Below are 23,666 nucleotides of genomic sequence, written 5' to 3'. Positions count from 1 at the left end.
AATGTTTTTGTAATGTATTAATTATCACGGGCTGTAATAAAAAGCAAGTAGTCATATCCTAATATTGAGTAAATACATTTGGTTCGAATAGCCTGGTATGGCAATATGTAAATGTATTTATTTTTAACATTTAAACTTAAGACCACATTATTAGATTACCTTTTGACTTCACGAATGCACATAAATGACAGCTTGATGACTTATCTTTTTTTGTCATTTATTTGATGGTTATGTATACATTATTTTATTTTAATTGGTAGAAAACCCTGTTTTTGACCTCAAAATAAAACGATTTCCCTCTGTATATGGTTGTGAGGACAAGCAGTTTTGTGGTGCTTGGAATTCTTTATAATTAATTAAAAACAAATATTGCCACATTGATGGCCCAAGAATGACCCCTATATGTTTTAGGCTATAACTATGTGTCTGATGTTACAGCTCCCCTTTGAAGCTCTTGTGCTTTTCTCCTTAAAAAAGCACAAGAGCTTGATGTAAACTCAAATATATGTATTTAATGAAGACATCAAGACATGGCAGGACAAGGCAAGACAGACACAAACACAGACACTGGGGAGTAACGAGTAGACCAGACGAAATCAAACTGAACAGACAGGACTATAAATACACAGGTAAATCATAACGAGACAAACACGTCTGGACAAGAATTAACTAATGATTACATTTAACAAGGACAGCAAACAAACCAAATATGGACACAAGAGGCGGTAACAAATGACAGAGGTACAATAATATTGATGATAATAAATCATCTAAAGAATTTTGGGCTTGTTTTTGAAGTTGCGGTTGCTTATTTGTCTCGCGAGTTGGCAACTGTGTGCTTTAGGCTATATTAATTCCTTAAGAAAATAACCTATATGATATAGCAATGGGATGTAATTGAAAAGTACCTATTAAATATCTAAAAAAAAAAAATTTGTTAGTAGGAGGAGGTCGTTGCCCCTCGCATTCACGTGACTTGATTATAGAGTCCGTCTCTCATGTCGATTGCGCAATAAACTTTAGAAAGCACTGTGTCTATTCTAATATTTCCTGTTCCATCTGAAGGGCTTAAAAGGATCAAGTAAACTGAAACTTAAGTAAGAAGAATGTGAAACCTAACAAATGGTAGCGGTGTCTTTATACTAACATTCTCTGTACGTTCTGCAGTTTCAAATGAAATGAAACCGAAACAGTCTAGCCTCTTATCTATAGTATTTCAGCGCATCTCACAGCAGTGCAGTAGCTGAACTGAGTGAGTATGCTTCCTTCTCTCTTTGATGTAGAGTATTTAGACTGAATTACAAAACCCTATAAGAATAAAAAAGAATTTGTCTTTCACGCTGAGCATGTTCATGTTAAATTAAGTTATAATAATAACAATCATTTAAAATGAATGTCGCATCGCATATTGCTGGAGCAAAATCGCATTAACAAGATTTATGGCAAGCCGGTCTAACATTTAACCTATAAACCGTAGGTTAGAGGGCTTTCTATTTTTATGCTACTACTTATTTTTTAGATACTAGTATCTTTTCCATTAAGTACTTATTCATTAGCTACTGCTTATTCTTTAGCTGCTTATTGTTTAGCTATAGTAGCCCACCTTTTTAAATGATAGGCTAGTACTCATTCATTAGATACTAGTACCTATCCCTTTAAAACCGGCTGTGTCGGCGACGACACAATAAACCAAGCTGTATTCATGTTACCATAACTCTTCAACCGTTTGCACGATCACAATAAATTGCTCCTGACAGCACACAATACGCGCTTTTCGGCAATATATGGCTTATTACGGTAATTTCTTGCGCTCCGTCGACAAATGACGGCTGATTTCCGGGAGACCGGGAAGGGAGAATTTGAATGGAGAGATAGGGAGCGCGGAGTTTTGGATTGCATAAAATAATAAACGAAACGAACAAAAACATGGTGAAGGAGGAGTAAACAGCATAAGAGTCGATTGGGATGATTTTTGGTGAGACTTTGGGAGCAGTCTGAGTGAGACTTTTTCACATGTAGTGTGTGCATCGCTATAATGAGTCCGTGCGTGTAAGTGAATGGGTGTATGCATAATGCATGCAGGCTTGCACATAGATCTATGATAACTGAATGGAATGCTGCAGGTAACTCGCTTAACTTAACATGTTTAACTCTGAACAAAGCAGATGCCCTGTATCTGACTAATGAGACTCATCTTCAGAGTCACAATTCTGGCACACATAAATTGCCTGGCCTGAGGTGCAAGCATCATGGGCACATTTGTTGCATTTTACACATTTTACCCAGGTCTCTTTTGGACGACTGTTTGAAAATGGCTCCACACAGAGTGTTCCCCCCCTCGCTTCCCTTTCTTTTCAAACAGCTTTTTGCTAGATTCAGCCTTATTCTTTTCTATTTGTAGTTGCTGCTTCACTGGCGTGTCATTAAGAATTGCTGATTTGCGTCGTTTTCTTCCTTTGCTAGCTGGTTTTCGGGGGCCAGCTTTTGGATATGGCCGGATGTCCTCTGGAGTTGGTAGCCCGCTGTCAGCAATAGCATTGCTGGGTAAGGGTGAGCTGGTCATAGCAGAAGCATAACTAGGCAGCGCAGAGTTGGTGCTGGGATCTGACAGGTTGGTGCTGGGGCCTGGCAGGGCAGGGTTCTGAATGGGGCGATCTGTGACGTAAGATGGTGCAAACTTGGTTTCCAGAAATACATCTCTGTTGTAAGGTTGAACCCCAGTCACCCTAAGCCAGCTTGAATGTTCAAGGGGGTTGCAGTTCTATGTGTTTATTTGTACTGGGGCAAGTTGTCACATGTGACGACTTGCCCCAAAGTCATCGAGACAACTTGCCCCAAACTGACATGTGTGCTAATGTTGGCTAAATCTCAAGGTTAGCTCAACATAGCACGTCAGCTAAAGTATCAAAAGACACGTTATTGTCTCCTCTATTTTGTGCAAAATAATAATTTTTAACATTCATACCTAACAAAGTTGTATTGCATAAAATTTAAAGTGCAATTTTTTTACTTTTAAAGCCGAAAAATAAGAAAATTGTGCTAACCTCAGATTAGAGTGCTCTTGACCACATGTGAACAGGAAGTTGACTATAGAAGAAGAAGTCAAACAAAGTGGCTATTTGATTTTTGAGATAGAACCTCTAGTCTTGGAGTTATGAACAGTGTGACAACTTACCCATGTGACAACTTACCCCGCTCTCCCCTACTCTTTTGGAGAAGAAAAAGTTCACACTTTTGAGTGTGTAGTAGAAGAGTAGGCTAGCTTTGGGGCATACTATCACGTCAGACAACTGCGTCTTTACCAGACCACTCTGTCTTATCTGTTACACGCACCTGGTCACTGTAAACTGGTCTGTCAATCATCTTGTCACTGTTAACATCCTCCACATTTCATTTCATTTAACTTTCTACCGTATTAGAGAGAAAAGAAGTAGCTCGTTGATCTGCCAGTCGCGGGTCTTTCATGCGTAGAGCTCTGCTCATATCTTCTGCATAATGATGCATTTAAAAGTTTACATTTACATTTATGCATTTAGCAGACGCTTTTATCCTAATAGTCTAGTAGCCAAGTAGGTGAACCCGGAAATGTTGAGTACACCAAAGTTTTATTGCAGAAATGTGAAGTATGGGTGCCCAGCATACAGAAACTACCGGATGCTAATTTGCATATGTTGAGCAATTTGCATAATTTGCATAATTAGCATTATTAGCGTAATCGTCCATTTTGACCACATATTTTGCACTGAATGGTCAATTTCTACAATATGTGAGTGGTTTTAGAGGTTTTAGAGGATGCTGATTTCATTTCTGGCATTTTCAGATTTCAAAGAGCTAATTTTAGTACATATTTTGATTTATTTAGGCAAATTTTGATTACTTTCAGTCATCATTTTAGGTTATTTTTATGGTAAACAAAATATTTCAGAATCATGAGTGCTCTTGTGAATGTTGATGCATTGTTTTCAGGGTGTAGATTCAAAATTGCTTTTTGGATAAACAATGAATCTTTGTTAGGCTGAATGTTATGCATTTCTGGATGAAAAAGCAATGCGGGTATTTGACATAACTTGGATCCTGCAACTGTACGATACATATTAATGGGGTAGCTCTTTAAGACACCCAATGAGATGACATCACCTAAGCCCATCACCATGTGTGATCAACGAACTATGTACAAATATACACTATATACATGCCATATAAGACAGGCCCTGCAAGTCGCTAGGGCAACGGCCGAATGGCAGAAGGGCTGCCCAGGTTGGTCCGCAAGTCGCAAGATCCAACGGGGACCCAATTAAAACTTCGCCAGGCGCAAGAGTTAAAACTGAATCTGGGCAACCCGGGTCAGCCCGCCAGACGCAAGGCTAACCAAGAGGGCTTCACCTTCGCACCACGCCAAACATGTAAATATTCAATATATACATGCCATACAAGACAGGCCCCGCAAGTCGCTATAGGGCCATGCCAGAATGGTAGAAGGGCTGTCCAGGTTGGTCCGCAAGTCGCAAGATCCAACGAGGACCCAGTTAAAACTCCGCCAAACGCAAGAGTTAAAACTGAGTCTGGGCAACCCGGGTCAGCCCGCAAGACTAACCAAGAGGGCCTCACCTCCGCACCACACAAAGCACACACTGGCTACCACCTTCAGGCAAACTGCTATGCCTCACAATTAATTAACAAAACGCAGCCTCGTCATCTTCACTATCCTCTTCTGTTCTGTCATCATCTTCTCCAGACCCTTCATCCCTCTCTTTGTGTTCTTGGTGTTGTGTAAGTATGTTGCAGCATATACCATCATTGCCTTTGCAGGAACAATAACTGGTACAGGCCAGACCTGCAGCTGCACAGCTGCACTTAGCTGATGTGCAAGGTTTCAACCCGGCTTTGCAACCACAGCTGACAACATCTAACAAAGCAGGAGGAGCAACTGGACTTGAATCCTGGGTGGGCATAATCAGTTCCTCTCCTTCCTTTAGACCCATCTTCTTGTCCCATCCAAACAAGGTGATATCCACAGCCGGTGGATCAGGCTGGTCAGCTGCTTTCCATAGCAGCACCTGTAGGTGGGCACGTCTTCCATGAAGGCGCATATTGCGCTCTGTAGGAGGTAGTGCCTTCAGTGCTGGGGGCCTTTTGCGCTTTTGGTAAATTTCATACCGGGCTCCATCCAAGGTTACAGAGTTCCTCTGATTGTACAGAGCCAGAAAGAAAGCCCTTGTTGCTTTTGTGATCTGTAAATCCGTGGCTTCTGTCTCTCCAATACAGTGGAGAAGCTTACCAGGTACGACTCTCATGGCCTTGAGTGCAGACACCTTCCCCTTCCCGACAGGATATGAGGTGGTATCACATCCCGAAAGAGCATGCATGGCCAGAATGGAACCACATTGGTCACCCAGATTCTCTGCAGTTGCATTTATGCTGAGAACAGTGCCATTCCATTTTTCCATCTGTAGGTTAGTTGTGATACCAGCCTTCCAACACCAATAAACCATAAGCACAAAGACATCTGTGTCATCACTGAGAATGTGAACAGTTGAAGCCCCATGTCTGACAGCATCTAACATGTAAGATATAAGTGATATATTGGCCTCATCATGAGTGTCAATGCTGTCAGCTTTACTGACCATCATGATCTTACTTCCTACATTGAAAGTACACAGGAGTTCGCTCAGCCTTTGTTTGTTGTGCTTGTTTTTCAAGACTTTGTCTCGACTAGGTAGAGGTGTAGTCAATGAGAGCTTGTACTCTGTGGAGCTCTCTCCTGCTCTTCTATGTCTCTCATGGTCCTTGGCAGACACCTGCAAATATCTGTCAAAGATGACAAAAGTTTGGGTGTCGTAACAATTAAGCCGACGTCCCATGCTGGCTGCAAGATCTGCCACTGTCCCAGACGATGGCCAAACCACGTGATAAATGAGCTGGGATGCATCCACAATGACAACATCTGGTGGCTGGGGATTGCAGACTGGAAATCGCAAGAAGTCTGAATTTTTAAAAAAGAAGAATACAACAATTTTAAATTATGGTAACTAATTTCAGAACACCAGATTCACCCACAAAATGGATCTGAATAGAAATTCACAATGTACTGAACAATACTGTCATTATAACTCTGTCCACCTTTTATCTTAATGTGGAAACATAAGTAATGCCAACATTAAAATGTCAACATTAAATCCCTTGACTGACTTTTGTACGAATATTAAGGCGATATAAGAATATAAAAATATTTGCAAGGTGAATTTTGACTTTAAAACTAGACTATAACTACAACAGCTCACTGCTACAGCTTATTTGCATAAAAACATGACCGGACCTCAAGAAATGTAAACAAATTGAGGTTATCAACATTCACATCAAAGAGCAAGAGTTCTTGTGATTCTGAAATGTGAGAATATTGTGTTTACCATGAAAATAACCTAAAAGTTTGTCAGAAATGAATAAAAAATGTCTAAATTTATCAAAATTTGTTATAGAATTACCATTTTGAAGTCTGAAAATGCCAGAAATGAAATCAGCATCCTCTAAAACCACTCACATATTGTAGAAATTGGCCATACAGTGCAAAATATGTGGCCAAAATGGACGATTAAGCTAATAATGCTAATTATGCTAATTGTCCAAATTGCTCAACATATGCAAATTAGCATCTAGCAGTTTCTGTATGCTGGGGACCCATACTTCACATTTCTGCAATAAAACTTTGGTGTACTCAACATTTCCGTGTTCATAATGGGGCTCTATGGGCTGGCTACTAGACTATAAGCGACTTACATTGCATTCAAGTTACAGTTTTTACATTTGATCAGCTCTTGCTTTCCCTGGGAATCGAACCCATGACCTTAGCGTTGCTAGCGCCATGCGCTACTATTTGAGCTACGGGAAAGCTACGACCAACTACGAGCATCCATTAACGACCAAATGGATGTTTATAAAAGTAACACGGACACCAATAATAAGCAACAATTTTTACCAGGTTAAATGTTGATTATTAGTAACTCAAACCTCTCTACCTAACCGTCGATCGCACGCATCCGCCACGTTTGTAGTTTTTCTAACACGTTTTATTCGTGTTTGTAGTTCTGGACCGAATCCTTCGCCAAAGCGCAATGGATTGTGGGCAATTTTAGCCATTAGAGTGTGCACGGATCCACACTTCAAAAATCGACCTGAAATAGTAGACCATCCGGGGACTTTTGGCATACTCTTTTCAACATACTATGCTTTGGGACACACTTATTGTAATATCACATACTATTTAGGATGGATGGTATGAACATTGGGAAGCAGGGTTTATATGCACTTCCGGTCTTGCGAAGTTACAATGGCCGCTGCGTGCACGTGTACATTAAGTCCACGAGACCGTAGGGCAGGGGTGTCAAACTCAGTTCCTGGAGGGCCACAGCCCTGCACAGTTTAAGTGCAAACCCTAATTAACAACACCTGATCCAGCTAATCAAGTCATTAAGGCTTATTTGAAAACTACATGGTATGTGAGTTGGAGCAGGGTTGGAACTAAACTCTGCAGGGCTGCGGCCCTCCAGGAACTGAGTTTGACACCCCTGCCGTAGGGTGTCCCATTCGTCATTTTAGCGTTCAAAAGGGTGCTCATGAGTGCCCCCTCAGCGGCCGCTATATGCGCCCTCAATACGCACTTCTGCCAAGCCCGCACTGGGGTGAGCTCTGCAGCAGACTTCTACCCGACAGTCAAAGTGGCATTACATCACGAAAGTGCAGACTCAGAGGAAGGCCGTGAGGGTTTAGGGTGCCATTTGGGACAGGGCCTAAAGGAAACGAGGATACGCAAATAAGGAAAGTGAAGCCCTTTCTTCCTCCACCAGTGAAGCTCACGCGGTTTGTGTACTTTCTTACAGAAGAAGTGGAATAGAAGTAACATTTGTCAGATACATAGACGTTTGAGACGTTTTAATGAAGTAACAAACACTTCATTCATTAATTTTTGTTGGTTTATTACAGCGTATTACCAATAAATACCAATAAAGTGGGGTCTATATTTTGTATCACTTTTGATAAATGCGACACAATATATGATTAATATTACATTAAATTAATTTTTACTGTATCTGTGAGTATTAATGGAATTAAAGTCGTCCAAAAAAACAACAAACAAACAAATATGTGAATCTAGTCCAATCGTGAAATAGCTCATGCAGCAGCTCTGGAGAAGCTGTGCAGAATGAGCTCAAAGATTTGGGACTGTCCAAATGCCACACTTGCAGTCTTTGCACTTGACTACTTGTCTACTTACATGACGTATATTTACTGTGTTTAGCCCAAGTGTTCAAGTGGGTGTGAAGACACGAGTGTAGAACTTTTGTTTACATTTTATTATTAGCCGTTTCAACATATATGTTTTACCAAATAAAAAGAACAGCACTTTTAGAGTTCATCCCACTCATTGATGTGAGCATAAGTATTGGGACAGTTGAACATAAGGCAGATATAAAAGATTAAAAGGTTTTGTTTAGTTGCAGGTCCCTTGCGCACAATCACAGCAGTGAGTCTGTGACCCATAGACATCACCAGAAATGCTTTTTCCAGACTTTAATGCAGCCAATTCCAATTGTTCCTTGTTTTGGGGAGTTTCTGCCTTTACTCTCCTCTCCAGCTGGTGAAATTCATCTTCAATCGGATTTAAATCTGGAGATTGACTTGGGCAATCTAAGACTTTCCATTTCTTTGCCCTTGACTGAACTGGCAGGGTGTTTTGGGTCATTGTCCTGATGCAATATGAAGCACTTCCCATTGAATCTGGTGGCATTTTCTTGAATATTGGTAGGCAAGATGGTTTTGTACCCTTCCAAATTCATTCTGCTACTGTCATCATACATTAAGTCATCAGTAAAGTTGAGAGGGCCTGTTCCAGAGGCAGCCATATATGCCCATGCCATGACACCACCTCCATCATGCTTTACAGATGAGGCTGTATGCTTGGGATCATTGCAGTTCCCTTTTTTTCTCCACATTTTTGCTTTCCCATCACTTAGATAAAGGTTCATCTTTGCCTCATCGGTCCATAAACACAGTTCCAAAACTCTTCAGGCTCACCTTTGCAAACTCTAATCTTGCCTTTCTATTTTTGGTGCTGGTCAGAGGTTTGCATCTTGCTGTGTAGCATCTGTAATTCTGTGTCAAAGTCTCCTGAGGACAGTAGATTGTCAGAGCATCACCCCAGCTTTCTGGAAGTTGTTGGTGATTTTACAGACACGTCTTTTAGGATTCATTTTCACAGCTTTTATGATTTGTCTGTCATCAACTACTGTTATTTTCTCAGCTGATCAGGTCGTTGTTGGTTGCTGATGTCACTGGTGGTTTCCAAACTCTTGATTTCTCCATGCCCTTTGTTTTTGCTAGAGCTCTAACTGACTCCCTCTTTTATTTTAGCATCCAAATTGCTTGCTTTTATTTTAAAGTCAGCTCCCTCATCTTCATCCTGGTTTGTGTGTGTCATCATCGAATGCAAGATTCAGAATGCAGAAGTAATGGATATAACTGATACGACACATTCCCTGCTTTTAATATCTGAAGAATTAATGCAACAGGACACAGCTGATCACTTAGAAAGACCTGTGAGGCAACTGTTCCAATACTTATGCTCACATCAGATAGAGGGATGAAACTCTAAAAGTGCTGAACTTCTTAGCTGGTAAAACATCTATGTGTTGAATCACCCAATAATAAAATGTGACATTCTGTAGTTTTGTCTCATATTCATCTTTTAATCATATTTGTAAATGTCTTGACTCCACAGCCAACAGAGCAATTTTGTCTTTACTGCTCCAATACTTTTGGAGGGCACTGTATATGTGTTGTAAAAATGCAAGTGTTTACAGAGCTTTAGTTGGATTTTCAATAATTTGCATTTTAAAATTAACTTCTAAATGTTTGTTCAGTAAAATAACACATTTTAATAATTGTAGTGCTCCTAATAAAGTGATAAAAAGCAGTTGCAAATACAAAATATTAATATTTGCAGCACTCACTGAGAAACACCACTCTGAGTGATTCTGGAGTGAGATTAGAAATGCAAAAGAGTAACAATGAATGCAGCATAAAAAGAAAAGAAAAAAAGCCCCCACACCGTGGTGTTTCAGATGTAATAAAACCGAAATTTAAGCATTTGTGAAACAACCTGCTTCTATTCATGGTGCTGTTAATGAATCCAGATGTTCCACTTTATTTTAAAATGGTTATTAAACTCTGGCTCTTGGTCATATTTTGCAGACAGAATTCAGACATGTCTCCACATGGTACTTCAAAGAGGGGAAATAAAACCAGTGGTCTGAACCAGCATTATGAAGAGAAGGTGCGTCCATGCATCGACCTAGTGGACTCTCTGAGGTCTTTAGGTGTTGAAAAAGACTTGAACCTGCCAGCTATTGCTGTCATAGGTGACCAGAGCTCAGGAAAGAGTTCAGTGCTGGAAGCCCTATCTGGAGTGGCCCTGCCTAGAGGAACAGGTACAAACCATAGTCTGTACAAACCCTAAAGGCTAGAATATAAATATTTTTTTCCCCCCTTTCCTTCCTTGTCAGTATCACTCATGTCTCACTATATCTGAGCTAACCATCTAATGTTAAATAGGTATTGTAACACGATGTCCCCTAGTGCTGAAACTGATGAAGGTTACAAAGGATGCTACCTGGCGTGGATTGTTGTCATATAAGGACCAAAAAAAAAAACTAAAAGACCCAGCAGATGTAGAGAATGCTGTCTTAAATGGTTTGTGTTATTCCACATTTAACTGTATTAATATACAGTTTATTAAGGTCTTTAATACCGTCTAGATTTTATTATAGTTGAATTAACTGTTTTATCAGTGATGGGATGATTGTGACATTGTATTGTTTTGTAGCTCAGACAGTATTGGCTGGAGAGGGTGAAGGGATCAGTCATGAGATGATCACTCTGGAGATCCAGTCCAGTGATGTTCCTGACCTCACACTCATCGACTTGCCAGGCATTGCCAGAGTTGCCACTGGAAACCAGCCAAAAGACATAGAGAAACAAGTAAGATACAGTTTTGCATGAACATGCTTAGAAATGTTTAAGGTACTTAGTAAATTTGCAAATATAATAAAAACTAACGATTAGGCAATGTGGTGCAGATGATTTATAAGAGAGGTATATGTCAGTATTACGGTAATGGGGATTTAAAATAATAGTATGATTTGGTCTGTGCTATTTGTATTGAAAGTGTATCACAATTTAAACCAAAAAGTATTTATATTATCTGTTATAAGTCTATCCCTTCAACATCAGTAATTTTGGTTTGCTGTTACAGATAAAAGATCTCATTGAAAAGTTCATTAAAAGACAAGAGACCATCAGCTTGGTTGTGGTGCCTGCGAACATTGACATCGCCACCACTGAGGCTCTGCAGATGGCCTTCAGAATTGATTCAGCTGGACAAAGGACCCTGGGTATGCAACATTTTAGATAGGCTGCTCACTGAATATGTTAATAAGTATTGTCTGGTAGTTTATCTTGCTTTGTGACATAATAATACAATAAACAGAGATGCAAACAGGTAAGGGCGAAAAAGGTAAGAGCAATGCGCAGATCGGGGGCATGCTCCACACAGAATTTCTTTTAAAGATATTTGCTTTCCATGCTCATTTGTAGTTACCTTATTACCTTTTATTACCTTGTATGTCCAAAACTGTAATTTTTCTCTCTCACACACACGCACGCACACACACACACACACACACACAAAAACATTTTTAACATATTGTTGCAACATTTTACAAAAATCAAGATTGAATATATTTGGTCAAAATCCCATGTTATTGTCACATGTATGCTCCCGTTTTGTTTCCTGGTTTTCCTTATTTGGTCAGTTTCCTGTGTTCATTCATTAGTTAATCATCGTTCACACTTTTCACCTGAGTTCATTAATCTTCTCGTTTGCTCCTTTGATTTCCCTGTCTTTATAAGTCCTGTGTTCTACCTTGGTTTTTGTCTGCTGTTATATGTCATTTGTGTGCTTTATGTTTCCGACGCGCTCTGTGTTCAAGCGATTGGTTTAATAAATGCTGTTTGTTGGAAGATTTCCTTGTCTTCTCGTTCTCGGTCTCCAGTGAACGTGGCAGAACAGCAGACCTCAAAAAGAAGTGAGCGGCGCCTTTTTCCCCCTGTTTTGTTTTCCGTGTTTTTTTTTGTTTCCAGTTTGTTTTCCCCTCCGCGGCTATGGAAACCGCGATTGTTTCTCAGCTCTAGCCTGCAGAGATCTCCCATTTGTGGTGTACGCCTGGGAGTTCTGAGGGCTAGCCACGAAAACGGCTCTGGACGACGCTACCCTCAACTCCCTGTTCTGGATCGGGGCAAATTACCATCACCCCGTGGACCTCCCAGACACCACAGGACTGAGCTAGGGAAGGTCTGAGAAGGATCCTCCGGTGTCTGGAGAATGTCCAGCCCCGATCCAGAATCAGCCCGTCAGCCGTTCCCCACTCAAGCCCGCCGCTGTTCGCGAGCCACCCAAGCTCGCCACAGTTCGCGGCTCATGCAAGCCTGCCACCGTCTGCGTCGATATCAGAGCTGCTATTCAGGGCTCCCTCAAGCCCGCCACCATCCGCGGCTAAATCAAGTCCGCCGGCGGATGCACATGTGCCCTTGGGATTACTGGTGGCGTATGAGGGTATGTGTTGGAGCCCAGCTCCAGGGCCCGTTCCTCAAGTGCACTGGGGGGCACTTAGATTTCCCCAGGATTTTTTTTTTGGAGGGGGGGGGGGGGGCATGTACCCATGGCAAAGCCGGCTAGGGTCACGGCTGACCCGCCCTGACCACCGGAGTCCCCTGACCCGCCCTGGAGGCCTTCCTTAGCTCCTCCCTGTTCCTGCCCTGCACCGGCCTAATAAATTGTTTGTTGGATGACTTCCTTGTCTCCTCGATGATGTGCTATACAGGCTTTTAAAGACAATATTGGCTGATTAGACAGCAATGATGACTTAAAACGCAAAATGTTTGCCCTCTCTCTTCACTGTTCCCACATCTCAGACCTCATAGTTTTGAGTAAAGAAAATACTTATTGAAACAACCAGGGGCAAGTTGCATAAAATTAGCCATCATGTTAAGACGGTCTTAAGAATTTTGACCAACTAGCAGTTGCTAAGGGGTAATCTTTTCAAATTCAAATAGATCATTCTACTTTTTCATAACTGAATTTAAAAAAAAAGTTGTGACCAGTCTTTAAGAAAAAAAAAAGATTAACGTTTTAAGACTAGACTAAACAATGTATGCAACTGTCTGCAGTTCTGTATTTACCCTTCTGTATTTACCCCCCCCCCCCTCCATAAAAACACCTTCTCATTGGATCTAAGCAAATCAAATAGGTGACATATCAAAAAAGTGAGTTGTCACTGAAAGCAGTGAAAGGTAAGGAGTTTGCATCTTTAAATAAAACAAATCTTTATGCATGCAGGTATTCTGACTAAGCCAGACTTGGTGGACAAAGGCATGGAGGAGATGGTGGTCAAAACGGTCAATAATCAAGTAATATCTCTGAAGAAGGGCTACATGATTGTGAAGTGCCGAGGCCAGCAAGACATCAATGAGAAGCTTGATCTGATCAAAGCTCTAGATAAAGAAAGACGTTTTTTTGATGAACATTCTCATTTCAGGCAAGTCTTTCTTAGAATTATAACACAAACTATTGAATGTCTGTGGAAGGAAAAAAACTATATTGTTATGCAGGCAAAATGTTTATGAAATATATTCTAGTATAGAGGTCATCATGACATTCATCTAATTTTATAATTTAGTATAGCTAATTTTCAGACACTGTGTATATTTTATATACCCCACTAATTAAAATGCATGCAGAATGTTATGTTCTCTCATAATGTGTAACACAATGTCATGTCTGTGGAAAAAACAAAAAAGAACAACAATAGGGTGATAATATGTAGGCAAGCGATATATGTGGTAGTGAGTATTGTTAGTGTTTCACATAAGCTATGCAAAATTCTGCAGTACTCCTAACAACTACTTTGTCACTTTTCAAATTCGTTCTTTTCCTTCAGGTCTCTTCTTGAGGATGGAAAAGCTACAATACCCCTTCTTGCAGAAAGACTCACAAAAGAATTGGTTCAACACATCACTGTGCGTATGCAAAGTTACATGACATACAGCAAAAACATTGACACAGAACAGAGTCTATGACAATAATCAATATAAAATGTATAATTATAACAGATGTCAGAATAGGATGCAAATTTCTAGATTAAATTTCCATGTATTTTACTTTTAGAAAACGCTGCCGCAGTTACAGCATCAACTGGATGAGAAATTAGAGAAGACATCTGAGGATCTTAAAGCACTGGGAGATGGAGTTCCTTTAGATGAAAACGAGCAGAGCAATTTTCTGATTATGGTAAAAAAAACAAAAAAGAAAAAGAAAAGAAAAACATTTTATTTGTAGCAATATTTCTAGCAGTGTTTGAAAAATGTGCCTTTTTTGAATTCATAAATTCATTATGGTAAAGAAAATACACACACACACACACTTATTTTTATGTGCCTTTTTTAGTAAATATACACACATAGACATATCTGCACAGTTTTGTTTTATTTAACTGGTTTGCACTCTATCTGCCATGTGCCTTATGCCACTTTATCCATCTCTCTCTTTATTTTTCTACAATGTCCTCGTTTGTATATCTGTATAGTTGTATGTACATATGTTTAAACTGTATTTATCTGTATTAGAAGGTCTACTGTCAGTGTTTAATGTTTACTGTATGCACCAAGGGTCTGAGAGTAACGCAATTTCAATTCTCTGTATGTATGTGCTGTACATGTGGAAGAATTGACAATAAAGCAGACTTGACTTGACTTAAATTCATAACTGCATTATACTTTGTGCTCTGCAGAAAATTCGTCAGTTCAATGATGCCCTTGAAGGAGTAAAGAGAGCAGAGGAAGATCTAAACAACTCAGACGTGAGGGTCTTCACCAAAAGCAGGCAGGAATTTGGAAAATGGAAACAAACCCTAGATGCAAAAACCATTAAAAGTGAGTTTATAATAAAAATGTAGCATTATAGAACTAATTCCTTTATACAGGGATGTACTGCAAATATTGGAGGCCCCACCCACAAGTCATGAAATTGTATACTGATGGGTTTGTTTGTTGTTTGTCATTTCTATTTTTTTGGTATATACAATTTGGATTGAATTCTTTTGTTGCATGTATTATGACTGTATTCTTCATGATTTTTTCTGTCTTTTCTCTTTAGCGGAGGAAACCCTCAGAGATGAGGTAGAAGAGTATGTTAAGAATCGCAGAGGAAAGGAGCTTCCTGGATTTGTGAACTATAGAACCTTTGAGAACATTGTCAAGAAACACATTGAGGAGCTAGAGGAGCCTGCTTTAAAGCTCCTAAAAGACATCACCGGTGAGAGTTTGATGATGGCCAAGAGCATGGTTTAATCGTTTACAGTGCCCTCAATTTAGATTTTTCCCTACAATTTTAATGCACAGTATATAAACATAATTTGCTACTACTGTACAATAAAAATAAAAACTTTCCTTCAAAAAGAGGATGCATAAAATCAAAGGAAAGTATTCATGTATAATGATGCTTTTCACCTTGACTCTGACACCTTGATTCTGTTTACTTGTCTCTTGTTTACAGACATCATTCACAACTGTGTGGACCATACCGTGAACTCTCATTTTAATGCCTTCTCTAACCTGTTGAGGGCAGCAAAAGATCCAATTGAAGATTTTCTCGAAGAGCAATTTCAGAAATCTGAAGAGAAAATACGTTCTCAATTCAAGATGGAGAAGATTGTTTACTCTCAAGATGTTCTCTACAGTCGCCAGCTAGATGTTGTAAAACAAAAAATCTTCCCATCAAGTCATAATTTTGGGTCAAAGTCTTCACTTGTCAGTGCAGATGTACGTGAGATGGCACAGCATCTCACTGCCTATTTCACGGTAATCGTTTGTTACATTCATAAAATGATACATATACTGTACCTAGAAGTAAGTAATGTTAAAGTGTGAAGTATGCAATCTATGCCACTAGTGGCACCTAACAGAATTGCAAAAAAGTAAAGATTGTTTCCAAATTGTCTTCTAGTCTTTATGTGGAACAGTAGAGAGAAAAAAAAAAAACTCTGAAAGATAAATACAGTATACCTTTAAAGAATAAAGAATGAGTTAATCTTTTGCATGCAAGCTAGGACATTATTTGTGGCAGCCTTGTTGTGACAATACTGACTTTTGTGCAAGTAGTTTTGTGTTTGAATTTGAATGTAATTTGTATTTGTAGATTACCTGTGACCGACTGGCTAACCAAATTCCACTGATGGTCCAGTACCACATGCTGGACCAGTACATCTCTCAGCTTCAGAATGCAATGCTTGCCATGATTGGAAGGAACAATCCAGGAATCCTGCTCCGAGAAGATTCTGGTGTTGCACGTAAAAGGAAAGAACTAAAAGAGCGATTGGAGCGCCTGAAGAGTGCAGGCAAAGTCCTGTCCAAATTTGTGCATTCTGTGTAATTGTGTGTTGTTGCTGTACCAGTTTGAGAAGCTTCAGAGTCCATTTGCTCAGAATTGTAAGGAGTGTCATAGTGGGTGGAAAATCCTCTTAGTTTTTCTAAACTCGCTCCTTTAATATGAATACTCTTCCTTTAGTATACAGTCAGAAGGAAATCAAAGTTGACACATTTTTTTTTTTTTTTTTTTTAAATAGCCTACATGTTACTGGTCTTATAGTAAAAATAGTTCATCGGTGAATATATTTTAAAATTTTCTTCTTATTTGAAAAGCCGTTTTAATCAGAAATAGCCTATGTCACAATATAGTAAAGCTGATATTTTTTAATATAACTTTAACAATTATATTAAATTATTGTAATAATAAATCATTTGTCGTCATTTCCAGTTATGATGCTGTTCTGTTCAACATATTGTTCCTGGTTTGATTTATACTGTATTTGCCTTTGATTTGTAATGTATTCATGTAAGACATTTATATCTAAGAATGCACTGGTTTTGGTTTATTTGGAAGTACTTGTAATCTTAATCAAACATATGCTTTCTTTATTCTGCTTACTGTCTTAGACTGTTTTTTAAAAATAATAATAATAAAACTACAGTAGACTAATGGAATAATTTTGTTCTGATCATTGAGAAAGATACAGACAATACTGGTGCCATTTCAACAGCAGGCTACAAACTGATTTCTAGAAATGAGCTAATTGCTATTCTAATTATTCTAATTGCTTTGCCAAGGTTTTATGATTTATACATGGATTATTGTAGATTTAATTTAATTTACCAAAATAATATATTATGTTCTTAGTTATATTTTTGGACAAAATTGGTCATTTGCTGTCGGTTACCAAGCAACGTGGAACTGAGTTGACTGAAGGATCAAAGCAATCACGTTACTCCTATCTGATTTGAGGTTAAGGCTAGAAGGCTAGACAGCTGCGGCTACTGGGCATGCGCATTTACATATTTCCCGAGCCGACAATTTAACAGCGGCGGCACATAATATACATGTTCTGATTGGCCTGATCACCTGTCAATCAAGCTCTTTGCGAACGGTCAGTTCTCGCGTGTTTTCATGACAAAAGGTGGTTTAAGGGACCGAATGGAGTAGTTGGGTGACAGAGTTGTTGTCAGCTCGTGTAGTGTGTAACCCCTGATTGCAGATCATTTAAATAGAGTCGTGTGAACACCACGACGACTAAAAGACAGACAATCAAGTCATGCAGTCTGAACGGTACAGCGATCTACCGACGTGTAAAGTCGTGTAGTGTGAACTTGACTTAACATGTCATGTCTTGGAAACGGTCCCACGCTTTGTTTTACACTCAAAAAAATAAAAATAAATAAATTCCTGACTTATCATTTAGTGACCTCTAATTTAATATTCATATAAGAACCACTGGAGTAATAGTAACTAGAGAAAAGGTCACATTTGTTTGAATATAGATATCACAAATTTTCATGTGAGACATTTATATGTAAAAATGCACTAGTTCAGGGAAGTATTTGAGTTAATGCTTTGCTCTTTATAGTTGTTGTTTAAAATAAAAATGTCTAATTGTGAAAGATTGTTATGTAGTCATTAAATAAAACTAATCAACGCGATCACACTGTATGTATAATTAATACTGTCAAGTTTCTTTCACCACATTCACAATGTAGACTGGCACAGTAAACGTTAGGTGGCGGTATGTGTCTATGTTCTTCATGTCAGTGACTCTGAAGAAGACCGTGGTTCAGCGCGCTCTCCTCCTTCATGTCACTCCGCACCATGTTTGCGCTGCGCTCTCTGTCCCGTCCGGCGCTCCTCAGATATACCGCTGCTGCTCAGTTTCATGCGACTTCAAACTGCAGTGGCGCAAAAGTCGCTGTTGTAAGTAAAGTTATTTATGCTGGTGCTGCACATGACTGTCATTGACGCTGTATTACCTAATTACCTAAACATAATTAGTGTCCAATTTTAAAGCAGCCTTGTGTGAAATGAATAGGTCTCATCAACAATTTCTTCATTTTTCTTTGAGTGATTGTTTTAGGTTAGTTTTGACTATGCATTAGAAGTAGTTATTTGTCAGTTTTGGTAGGGTCACGTTACCCTGTTTTTAGTCTGCTCATTTGCATTAAACAGTAAAAATCAGTAACATTTTAATTTGACGTGTACGAGATAATGTAGAGTCACTATGTCATGATCTCAAAATAAACCCTGACCAGGTAATCAGGAGGAACACTGCAACTGTCTATAGATTACTACTGAAGTTATCATGTAACGGTTGTTAATCCCTAAACGAGACGCAAGATGGCACCAGTTGCGTTTGTTTGAAGGAAAAGCGAGCAACTCGAGTAACGTTACAATGTGTATTCCAGACAGCCGTTTGATGAATATTTTAATATATATTGAAACAATGTAACCGGTGTTTTCTACACACATGCCGACAGCAAAGCTGTATCTTTATCTTTGCTCTTATTAGGTGTTGTCAGGATGTGGTGTCTATGATGGCACTGAAATCCACGAGGCATCAGCGTGAGTACCATACTAGTTTCTTTCTTGAGCCAATCAGTGTGTTCACAACAACCTGTAACCTGATAAAGGACATCCATCCAACAAGGAACCAGCTGCAGCATGGGCTTCATACTAAGTTTGACTTTTGGGGTTCTCTACTCTAAACTCAATAAGTTCTCTAATAGGTAGTTTCTATTTCTATTTATTGATATTAAGAATAAAAAAAAACAATGTCATATTTCAGAATTTTCTGCTCAGTGAAACCTAGATATGTGTGCTATTAAACCTTTTTATTTTTGTGAATACTTTGCGTTGCTCTATGTTTGTGTATGTAGAATCCTTGTGCATCTAAGTCGGGGAGGTGCAGAGGTTCAGATGTTTGCTCCAGATGTGTCTCAGATGCATGTTATAGACCACGGCAAAGGTCAGCCTGTGGAGAAAGAGTCAAGGTGAAGTGTTCTTTAGGAAATTCTGATTTCAGAATGATTACAGTGTCAAAACAGTCCATTATATACCTCTGCAAAACCGTACACTTTAATGTATTGGTACTTGATGATTTTAGGTGTTATGAAACATCATGAACATATTAATAATCCAACTTGCTCAACTTTTCTTTATATATAGGAACGTCTTATCAGAATCAGCACGTATCGCTAGGGGCAACGTCACTGACCTGGCAAAACTGAATGTCAGTAATCATGATGCAGTCATCTTTCCTGGTGGTTTTGGTGCAGCTAAAAACCTGTGAGTGATGTGAATTATTGTGATAAATCCGACTTGTGTCTTTTGAAAAAAATATTAAAAGATAAAACCAATACTAAAACCTTTTTCAATAACCTTCTTTGCTTTTAGATGTATTTAAATGTGTCACTAACATTTCTGTTTTAGTCTTTACTTCTGTTATCTGTATTTTATCTTCTTTACTATCATCAGGTCAACATTTGCTGTTGATGGAAAGGACTGTAAGGTGAACAAGGAAGTTGAGCGAGTTTTAAAGGACTTCCATAATGCAGGAAAGCCAATTGGGTTAGTTATTATATATTACTATCTATATAGACCCATGATTTTGGGTCTTTTATTTTATTTATTAATCAAATCAGACTTTATGGACATGTTTTCTTATAGAGCACTAACAACTTGCCTTCTTGTCACCAGGTTGTGCTGTATATCTCCAGTGCTGGCGGCGAAAGTTCTTCCTGGTGTGGATGTGACGGTGGGTCATGAGGAGGAAGAAGGTGGGAAGTGGCCATATGCTGGTACTGCTCAAGCCATCACTGCACTGGGAGCCAAACATACTGTCAAAGAAGTCACCATATCCTACCTGAACAGTCTCTTCTCTTCTCTTCTCTTCTCTTCTCTTCTCTTCTCTTCTCTTCTCTTCTCTTCTCTTCTCTTCTCTTCTCTTCTCTTGTCTTGTCTTGTCTTGTCTTGTCTTGTCTTGTCTTGTCTTGTCTTGTCAAAAAGTCAGAAATATAAAATGATAAAATTTAAATAGTCATAAAGAGTCATAATTTTGATATAAATATAAATTAAGACTAAATACTATGATATTAAATAATGAGATATAATTATGAAATTTTAAATTTATCTTCTCTTTTGCTTGTCTGAATTACCCTTAACCTTTGACCCTCACGAAGCCCATATGGACAAGAAGAACAAGGTGGTGACCACACCTGCTTTCATGTGTGAAACAAAGTTGCACTTGATTTTTGATGGGATTGGTGCTATGGTGAGAGATGTCCTAAAGCTCAGCGGGAAGTGAAAATTCAACCAATATATCAGTATTTTCAGGTTTATTACATAGAGCTCGTCGGTCATATAGGATCTGTATCACTGCTTAAATGATAAAGACTAGGCTATTTCTTGCTGTGATTTGTAGTGATTTGCAAAACAAGACTGAAAAAAGACATTACTAATCAAACATATATCTGCCTTACAGTGTTAAATGGTATTTTGGTGAATATAGAGCAGAGGGCAATCTCTGTATTTAAAAAAGATCATGTGAATTACATGTAGCTCCATGATTTTCTCAATCTTGAAAACCTTAACTTGCCATGTAGGATAAACTCACCAGTTGTTTAAAAAAATAGAACCAGTTCAAAGCTTGACAACTCCTTATGTCATTTAAAGTAGACACAGTCTGTGTTGAAATATGAAGTTTGAAATGATGAATAAAGTGAATATTTTTCTAAAAATTATAAAATGTTAGTGGGTAGTCATTTATCATTCTCCATTTAAAATCATTAATATATAATATAATGGAGTATTTACTAGATTATCTAGATTCTGTAACTGTATGACAGGGCTGTGTGTTCAGAATTGAATTGCCAATGCTTTTTAGATGCCATTTGAATTAATTGAACATCAAAGATGCATACCCCCGACTTGACACAGTTTACCACTAGACCACAATGCAAGTTTTCACTAGACCACTTTGTTTTTGAAAAGTCAAATTTCTTAAATCAGATTATATTTCATAAGTTATATTACAGTCATTATATTTCTAATGTTACTAGCATATCACTAGCATATCACTAGTCTACTAGTCACTAGTTACTAGCATGTCACTAGTCTATTTTCAATAACAAACAGCCTGTAATTATATTATTTCTCCTTGCCTATAGAATGATATTAATAAAAAAGATTATAGCTTTGCCCACTCCCCCCTACCCTAAAGAGAAAAAAACACGTTATAATAACATAGTATAATACATTTGACATACATAAAAAGTTCAAATGATCATGCTAAATTTCTAAAGTGATTGTCTATGGTTAGTAAATCAGTTGGTGGAGGTAGAAGAAGTGTGTCCTGGAAACTGATGAGAGACAGAAAGACAAAGAAAAAGGAAACGGGTATGTTTAGACTAACAGGATTAGTCACATGATTAGCTACAGGCACCGATCATCGTATGGCATCACGCAGGGCTACACACACCTCAAAGAGACCTGCAGTCACCCACACAGACTCATTTCCTGAGCACCCGTCCATATCTTATTGAGGTTTGACTTTATAGGCAGTGCGCATACTTTAATTGTAACTACTTTGATTTGGTCATAGAATATCCATCACTTCAGACAAATACATGTAACACTTTTTAACACACTTAAAAATATGTATGTTTGTACTTGCACTACTAATTTTAAAATATATTTTTTAAAGAAAATAATATTATATTAATATTAAAATGAATTGTTATATAAATGTATGTGTAATAATATATGTATAATAATTATGTTAAATATCAATGTTAATATTATGTAAAAATTTAAAATAAGATTTTTCTATTTTAATATATTTTAAAAGGTCATTTATTCTTGTGATGACAAAACTTAATTTTTCAGCAGACATTACTCCAGTCTTTAGTATCACATTATCCTTCAGAAAACATTGTAATGTCCCCCGATAATTATCTTTTTCTTTTTATTTCTTGCCTCCTTTGCAGTGGTGTGAATACACTAGTTTTTCTCTTGTTACTTTCATTCGGGTCAGCCCAGGCAGATGTGTCTCCCTGCTGGTTACTTTAGACCTTGTTCTTTCAGAGAGAGGCCAGTTCTCAGACCAGGGCATCTAGTTGTTCTGTTCCCAGGCACGGCACTCTTTGATGGGGATTCCTCCCACCCACCTCTCATCAGCCTACCCACTTCCCACAGCCTTCCAGAGAGGCTGGGCAAACAAGACCCCGCGTTCTGCCAATTTGTCTGTACAAAACGCAGGGATTTGGGGGCCTACAGACACTCTTACACAGACAAACGGTAAGTATTTGCCTGGTAGTCTGAGATTCCTCACCCCCACCCCTATCTACGCATAAACACACACTCACTTGGTGCTTTCTCTACACTCTCAGGCGACTGGTTTCTTTACTCTGACTTTCTCTAACCGGACCTCCTGACAAAAAAAGACCTAGACTTGCTAAGAAGGTTTCATAGACCAGTATATTTATGTTATTTTGTATTTTATTGTTGGTTTTTACTGGTTACTCATCATGGCTATGTTGTTCAAGCTGGGTTACCAGTAATAAGTAGTAACAGATCATAATAGACCAGTACTGGCCAGCTAAAATCAGATCATCTTGGATATTTTTATTCGGACATCATCTGGGTACTGGGTATATTATGTCCAGTTGTATTATTGAATTAAACACACTACTAATACTAGTAAATGGTGTAAAATAGTGCAGAAGTAAGTAACTCTCCTCCTGTAGGTGTCTGGGTTCCACCTGTTTTCAGATAAAATGTCTGAATTATGTGTGACAGGCTTGGGGTTCTGGCAGCCCTGTTGGATGTAAATGGGCTGAGGTCTCTGTGTTTTATTGTGAGTGGGGCAGTCTATCAGAGACCGGCCTGAGGCCCCGCGGTCCTCCTGGCATCCTGATCAGAGGATTAGCAGCATACAGCCGCAGGTCAAGAGCATGCCAGCCACACACACACCCACACTTGTCATTTCACTTTCTCTCACAAACACCTTCGCTTTCACACACGCACGACTGGAGACAACATTTCTCAACCTCTCACACTTGTGCAGAAGAGGCCTGTTTGATAGCAGGCTGCGGATTAAGTTCTGTGTTCTCTTTCATTCTTATTCTGATTGGCTTATGCTCTTGAGTCTTTTTTACTACAGTGAGGTCGTACTAGTCCA

General features: G+C 38.8%; 2 protein-coding genes across 7 annotated transcripts; both read left to right on the top strand.

The window, feature by feature from the left end:
* Nucleotides 1-965: 965 nt before the first annotated feature.
* On the top strand, nt 966-17,146 carry LOC306877010 (interferon-induced GTP-binding protein Mx-like). 5 transcript variants are annotated; one of them, XM_079428520.1, is made up of 13 exons: nt 972-1,252; nt 2,464-2,544; nt 10,246-10,481; nt 10,606-10,743; nt 10,877-11,031; nt 11,306-11,444; nt 13,448-13,646; nt 14,049-14,127; nt 14,276-14,398; nt 14,898-15,039; nt 15,263-15,421; nt 15,662-15,966; nt 16,304-17,146. In XM_079428520.1, exons 3-13 carry the CDS (start codon nt 10,259-10,261, stop codon nt 16,535-16,537), a joined length of 1,896 nt encoding a protein of 631 aa, XP_079284646.1. In that variant the 5' UTR covers nt 972-1,252; nt 2,464-2,544; nt 10,246-10,258; the 3' UTR covers nt 16,538-17,146. The 5 variants fall into 5 exon arrangements, with proteins under 5 accessions (XP_079284645.1, XP_079284646.1, XP_079284647.1 ...); XM_079428521.1 differs by having other exon boundaries at nt 1,229-1,252; nt 2,464-2,611; XM_079428522.1 differs by lacking the exon at nt 972-1,252 and adding an exon at nt 1,840-1,975 and having other exon boundaries at nt 2,464-2,611.
* A 1,099-nt stretch (nt 17,147-18,245) lies between these two features.
* LOC306876924 (glutamine amidotransferase-like class 1 domain-containing protein 3, mitochondrial) lies at nt 18,246-21,227 on the top strand. Of its 2 annotated transcripts, none has more exons than XM_079428377.1 (7): nt 18,246-18,406; nt 18,999-19,051; nt 19,366-19,479; nt 19,655-19,774; nt 19,964-20,056; nt 20,186-20,342; nt 20,664-21,227. In XM_079428377.1, exons 1-7 carry the CDS (start codon nt 18,290-18,292, stop codon nt 20,790-20,792), a joined length of 783 nt encoding a protein of 260 aa, XP_079284503.1. In that variant the 5' UTR covers nt 18,246-18,289; the 3' UTR covers nt 20,793-21,227. The 2 variants fall into 2 exon arrangements, with proteins under 2 accessions (XP_079284503.1, XP_079284504.1); XM_079428378.1 differs by having other exon boundaries at nt 18,286-18,406; nt 18,999-19,215; nt 20,664-21,220.
* The last annotated feature ends 2,439 nt before the right edge of the window (nt 21,228-23,666 follow it).

This window comes from Barbus barbus (assembly GCF_936440315.1).
Source record: "Barbus barbus genome assembly, chromosome: 11".
Lineage (NCBI taxonomy): Eukaryota > Metazoa > Chordata > Actinopteri > Cypriniformes > Cyprinidae > Barbus > Barbus barbus.
This window is presented reverse-complemented; position numbering and strand designations above follow the sequence as displayed.

Bases quoted from the DNA above. Each gene is read 5' to 3' on its own strand.
- LOC306877010 (XM_079428519.1), top strand. From the start codon at position 10,259: ATGTCTCCACATGGTACTTCAAAGAGGGGAAATAAAACCAGTGGTCTG. The intron at 13,647-14,048 runs GCAAGTCTTTCT...CTTTTCCTTCAG, and splicing joins GATGAACATTCTCATTTCAG to GTCTCTTCTTGAGGATGGAA. The intron at 15,422-15,661 runs GTGAGAGTTTGA...TCTTGTTTACAG, and splicing joins GCTCCTAAAAGACATCACCG to ACATCATTCACAACTGTGTG.
- LOC306876924 (XM_079428377.1), top strand. From the start codon at position 18,290: ATGTCACTCCGCACCATGTTTGCGCTGCGCTCTCTGTCCCGTCCGGCG. The intron at 19,052-19,365 runs GTGAGTACCATA...TTGTGTATGTAG, and splicing joins GAAATCCACGAGGCATCAGC to AATCCTTGTGCATCTAAGTC. The intron at 19,775-19,963 runs GTGAGTGATGTG...TACTATCATCAG, and splicing joins TTTGGTGCAGCTAAAAACCT to GTCAACATTTGCTGTTGATG.